Source organism: Eschscholzia californica, unplaced genomic scaffold (genome assembly GCF_041429995.1).
Source record: "Eschscholzia californica isolate CP2 unplaced genomic scaffold, dmEscCali1.0.p SCAF_5, whole genome shotgun sequence".
NCBI lineage: Eukaryota > Viridiplantae > Streptophyta > Magnoliopsida > Ranunculales > Papaveraceae > Eschscholzia > Eschscholzia californica.
Window position 1 is genome coordinate 48,167,293 of NW_028238472.1, and position 6,139 is coordinate 48,173,431.

General features: G+C 32.1%; 1 protein-coding gene across 1 annotated transcript; it reads left to right on the forward strand.

Moving 5' to 3' along the window:
* Window positions 1-308: 308 nt before the first annotated feature.
* On the forward strand, window positions 309-5,314 carry LOC147539978 (Major facilitator superfamily protein). Its single transcript, XM_086643742.1, has 5 exons — window positions 309-677; window positions 1,175-1,392; window positions 2,384-2,827; window positions 3,495-3,628; window positions 4,124-5,314. Exons 1-5 carry the CDS (start codon window positions 545-547, stop codon window positions 5,031-5,033), a joined length of 1,839 nt encoding a protein of 612 aa, XP_086499868.1. The 5' UTR covers window positions 309-544; the 3' UTR covers window positions 5,034-5,314.
* Window positions 5,315-6,139: the final 825 nt, after the last annotated feature.

Here is a 6,139-nt window from a genome sequence, read left to right on the forward strand (position 1 = left end):
GCACGTTCAAGTGCAGTGTCTGAATTTAAAAATACAAACAGATGAATATGTGAAACATTATGGTTAAGAGGATGTCTATAGATATGGATGGTTATTGGTTAAGACTCCTCTTGGATGTAATGCTGTACACCTATGCACATATATACTTACCCAAGTTCATTGAACCACATATACCAATTAAGTCAAATGTCAAGGGTTGACTTGGATGTATATAGATATGGATAACATAATTTTGTTTTGTGACAGATGTCTAGTTGTAATAGGGTCACGTGAGAAAACAAAAGTAATGGGAGAACTTTCTCCCCACCCCACATAGACCATCAAGAAAAAGTTAGTCCTTGTTGGAAGACAGAATGGCAGCAAGAATTTTTAGCCGAGGAGAAATGGATAAAACTATCAAATCGCCAATTACTCTTGCCGAGTAATATAAATATGGCTACTTGGGTATTCATTTTTTTATCAAAGTTTTTACAACATTCTCTCAAAAGAGATCATTCATTCAAATAGACTGAAAAAGAGAGAAGTTAGAGAGAGAGAGAGAGAGATGGAAGTAGTAGAGATGGGTGGGACAAAAGGAGAACCCAATATGTATGTTCAAGATGTATCTGTTGATTGGAGAGGGAGACCTTGCAAACCTAATAAGCATGGTGGAATGAGAGCTGCTCCTTTTGTTCTTGGTATATGTCTAAAACTCTCTCTCTCTCTCTCTCTCTCTCTCCTCAAATACCCACTTCCACCATGTATATAATTTATACTTGGAGAATGGAGATCCAACTTTTGTTTGTTATAAGTTTCATACAATTCTTATTTGATCATTTACATAAATTTATATGTTTTTTCTCCTTCAACCCAAATACCATGCCAATTTTGTTTCTTCCCTAGAGTTTTATTCCAAGGCTGATGTGACATTACTCTGATACAGAGTTTCATCAATTATATATATTTTTTTGTTACAAAAATTTTGTTTTCCAAAGTTTAAGTAATTGTAGCATTCACTATTTACTTTTACTTTACCGGTCAGATAAATATCAATAATTCATGGTTAGAATGTTCACATAAGTTGGGAGTTTAATTAATTCAAATAATTTAGTGATACTTTTAAAACTTCATATGGGTTTTCATTGGCTATTTTGCTTTATTTAATTTGTTGGATGAATGATAATTTTTTTTTTAGGGTTACAAGCATTTGAAATGATGGCAATAGCAGCAGTTGGGAACAACCTAATAACATATGTGTTCAATGAGATGCATTTTCCATTGTCAAAATCTGCAAACATAGTGACCAACTTTATAGGGACAGTGTTCTTGTTGTCCCTCCTTGGTGGATTCCTCTCAGATTCTTATCTAGGCAGCTTTTGGACCATGTTGATTTTTGGCTTTGTTGAGCTTTCTGTAAGTCATTTATACTTTTCTTTCTTCTTTTTCTTTTCTTTATTCCCTTTATTTTTATGCAATTTAATCAATATTCATAGTCTCAATTATATTAGAATTAAGAGTTTACTTAAATATGAAGTGTGGACAAAATTAGGATATTTCTTTTTCCTACCATAATCTAACTTTTCTTCACAAAAAGAAATATGGGTTAGAAAGATTATATTTGACCTAATCTAGGGTTTTATATAGTTGTGCTCATTTATTTAATTTATCTAAATATCTTTTTAATTTTGACCTTCCTTCTATGATATGATTACTAGACATGCTCCTCTAATTACTAAAAATAAAAAAATAAAGCTCAACTCCATTGACATGACTCTTTGACAAATATTTGACCATTTAGTGAGCATATCACTCCTTATTCTTTTGGATTTTATATCTTTGATTAAGAATTTATCATTTTAGTGCTAAAATGTATTACAATAATAATAAGATGGATGACTTCTTGGAAAGTCCTTGGTGTATATGTTATACCCTATCAAGTGTATATATATATAATTATAATTAATTATATAAAGTAAATCATCTTCTAGCCACTATTGATCTTCTTCATCACCACCAATGATCTTTTGAATTCAAGGATAAGTTGCATAAAGTGTGGTTGAATCAATATAGTACTTTTGTTGCCTTTATCTAACAACAATTATAAATTGTCCAACAACCATTGGCTGGAGTTGTAAGATGTATAGTCTTCCACCTTAGAGGTCAAAGGTTCGAGACACGCAGAACAATTTAAAAAAAAAACAATTATAAACTGCCTAAGCCGTAGTTACGATCTATCCCATCTATTGATATGATATGTAGGTAAACAAAATGACCCTATGCCCATCTCATATCCTGGTTGAATTCCTACTGGAGTATGTGACTGACTGACTGTGTTGGAATATCGGCCAGACATAGTATGAGAGGGATGTTATTTTAACGGTATTTGATTTGATAAATTTTACAGGGTTTCATTCTACTATCAGTCCAAGCTCATCTTCCTCAACTAAGGCCACCACAATGCAGTATGTTAGCTAAAAAAGGAGAGACTTGTCTACAAGCCAATGAATTCCAAGCCTTCATATTTTTCATGGCTCTCTACTTGGTTGCTTTAGGAAGTGGTTGTTTAAAACCCAACATAATCTCACTTGGAGCTGATCAATTTGTGAAGGAAGATCAAAAGCAATCAAAAAGGCTTTCAACTTACTTCAATGCTGCTTATTTTTCATTCTGTGTAGGAGAACTTGTAGCCCTAACTTTACTTGTTTGGGTCCAAACCCGGTCTGGCATGGACGTTGGCTTCGGAGTCTCCGCGGCAGCCATGGCTATGGGTTTGATATGTTTAATATCAGGCACACTAGTTTACAAGAACAAGCCTCCTCATGGAAGCATCTTCACTCCAATTGCCCAAGTAAATAAACCTCATACTCTTATCTTATTTACTCCAAATTTAAAGTTCCATCTCCTTTTTTAGTGTTCTATATTATTCGTATTTTTCTATAATAGCAAGAAGACGATGTAAAAATTGATTTTTTTTTCTTTTCTTTTGATTTGATTTGTGTAATCTATTCATTTTTAAGATTGTCTGCTTCATCTTTATAAAAGAAATGATAATACCTTTAAAAAAGTTATATCACTATCAAAAGTTGGTTGAAAATTAACCCTAAAATGAATATACCTCGAAAGATAATCTTCGTAAAAGTCAATCGTTGCACCATTTCGACGAGGTGGGACACTATGACTTATAAATCAAGTAGTGTAAGAAGAGTGTAAGAATAAGTGTTTTATGTCAAGATCATTAGTATTTGCTTCTTCTCCACTCATATATTAGTTGACTTTGAACTGAAAAATGATGTATATAGATAAGTACAATTATGTTTATCATTTTAGTGTACATCTCATGATAGTTCTAAATGATTTTTTTTTTAATCTCTTCTTTTGGCTATCTTTTGTGGGTGGAGGTGGGTAATTAATTAGTACACTTATAGTGAACTCCTTTATTAATAAACTAATTAATCTCTTCTTGGTCAATTGTTCAATTAATATTATATTTTATCTTATTAATTTTCTAATTTCAGGTATTTGTTGCTGCAATTACAAAGAGAAGGCAAATTTGTCCATCAAATCCAGAGATGCTTCATGGAAGTAATTTAAACCACCCAAACAACATTATTAGGCCTTCCTCTAATCTCCTTCACACTGAAAAATTCAGGTCTGCTAACATTTCATTAGTCATAATTAATCAACAAATTTTCTATGCTAGCTACACCAAAAATGGAATTGGATTTTTATTTTGAAAATTTTGGTTGGAATTAAATACATGATTGACCTAAGGAATGACAAGATGTCCAGTTGTTTATTATTAGCATTATCTTACATCATCTGAGCATTAGAATTTAAAAAGTAGACGAGCCTTAATTTCTTCACAAGCATGCCTAGTGGCGGCCTCTAATAGTTCGACTGGGGATTTATTCACCATTAAAAATTTGATCTATTATTATTCATTAAGAAAAGTGAAAGACTTAAATAACAGATCGTTGGGTTTTAACTAAACAAAATATAACTTGATATTTTAACGTAAAAAAACTTAAACATGTTGCAATGAATAATTGGTTTGTATATGTGCATGCAAAAACTTATCAAAATAAACTTGTTAATCGATAATCTAAATACTAATTTTTTTTTTTCTTATTTTGTAAAAATTTAGGTTTTTGGACAAGGCTTGCATCAAAGTCCAAGATGGAGCAAATACAAAAGAAAGTCCATGGAGATTATGCACAGTAGCTCAAGTAGAACAAGTAAAGATTATCATCTCTGTGGTTCCAATTTTCGCCTGCACAATCATCTTCAATACTATCTTAGCCCAACTTCAAACATTCTCAGTTCAACAAGGAAGTGCAATGAATACTAAACTAACAAAAAACTTTCAAATTCCACCAGCTTCACTTCAAGCTATCCCTTATATATTACTCATAATCTTAGTTCCTCTCTACGAAGTCGTTTTCGTCCCGTTTGCACGTAAAATAACGGGAAAACACTCGGGCATTTCGCCTCTTCAACGGGTTGGTGTCGGTCTGTTTATCGCTACGTTTTCAATGATCTCAGCTGCATTAGTAGAAAACAAGAGAAGGAATTCAGTGGTAAATGAAAATAACAGTCCGTTATCGATATTTTGGATCGCTCCGCAGTTTCTCATTTTCGGGCTTTCGGAGATGTTTACTGCAGTGGGTCTCATTGAGTTCTTTTACAAACAATCTTTATCAGGGATGCAATCTTTCTTAACAGCCATGACTTACTGTTCTTACTCATTTGGGTTCTATTTGAGTTCACTCCTTGTTTCTCTAGTGAACAAGATCACTTCAAAGTCATCAAATGAAGGGTGGCTTAGTGATAATGACCTTAACAAGGATAGGTTAGACCTTTTTTATTGGTTATTAGCTGCCCTAAGCCTTGTTAACTTTTTTAATTATATATTTTGGTCCAAATGGTATTCTTATAACCCATCTTTAATCCCCACTAGTAGTCAACCAATTCATCCTCAGTTTGGGGAAGATTTGAATAATCAAAATTTCAACTCTTCAACGCATATAATTGGAGTTGACAGTATCATGCCCTAATATTGGTGATGCTAATTATCTTCTTTCTTAATTGTCATCTTGTATAAAAATAACAGAATAGTAGGGTTGGTTTCTAGCTTGACCCACTTAATCTTAATGCAGTTTATGATATGTGTAACCCTAGCTAGTTTGTTTCCTTTATGGAGTTCACTTTTCTTATCTTTGAGTGATAATTGAATATGTAAAAGGTGGAATTTCAGAGGCTCCTAGCTCTTCTATTTTGATATTTCAAAGATATGTAATAATGTTAATAGGAGTATTAATCAACTATATTTATCCCATTTTCAAGATTCAAAGCACTTTTTTCTCTCCATTAAAGTCATTTTTATGAGAAGGTTAATGGGGGAACTTATATAAGCTAATTATCAAATAGGAGTATATATGTTTTTTTATTGTTGAGTGGAAATTAAACATGTCTTAGTGGGGTTAAATATTTTTTACTCATCAATTGGTTTTTGTGGGTCGTATTTGCTTCAAAAAAATTTCTCATTTTATATCGAGAACATTCAGAAAGCATATACTTTCTTCCTTTCTAGTTTATTCTTTAGACATATGTAATAGCTCCCTCACTTTTATGTATCTAGCAAAAACTTCTTTCAGATATGATATTGAGAAAATAGATCGATAGTAAACAATGTGAATTTTCTAATTTGAATATCAACTATTTATTGATATAGGAAGATTAATTCGATCCCTAGCTAGTCTCCACGGTAGAAACACGCAAGTTACCACCTCACTATAATGGGTTGTTACGATTTGAAATATTCAAATTTTAGTTAATAAAAATTGTAATAAGGAAAGGACAAAGAAGAAAAAGAAATACTATTTGAGAACTCAAAAAGAAAATCAGACAGTTTGTTGTGGAAGATCATATGTAAAAGTGGGTTGATCACTTCAAATTATGAAGTGTTGGGGATTATTCATAGATCTAATAGCTAGGTTTGTCTTTGAGGTTCAACAAAAAAAAAAGGTTTGTCTTTGAGAGCTTAAAATATGTTTTGAGAGCTAGGTTTGGTATGTAAATACAGCACCTTTCTAGCTACCTAGCTATAGTAAATTATTATAGATTAAGATGAGGAAGCTTCTAAACATCAATCAAAGTATTA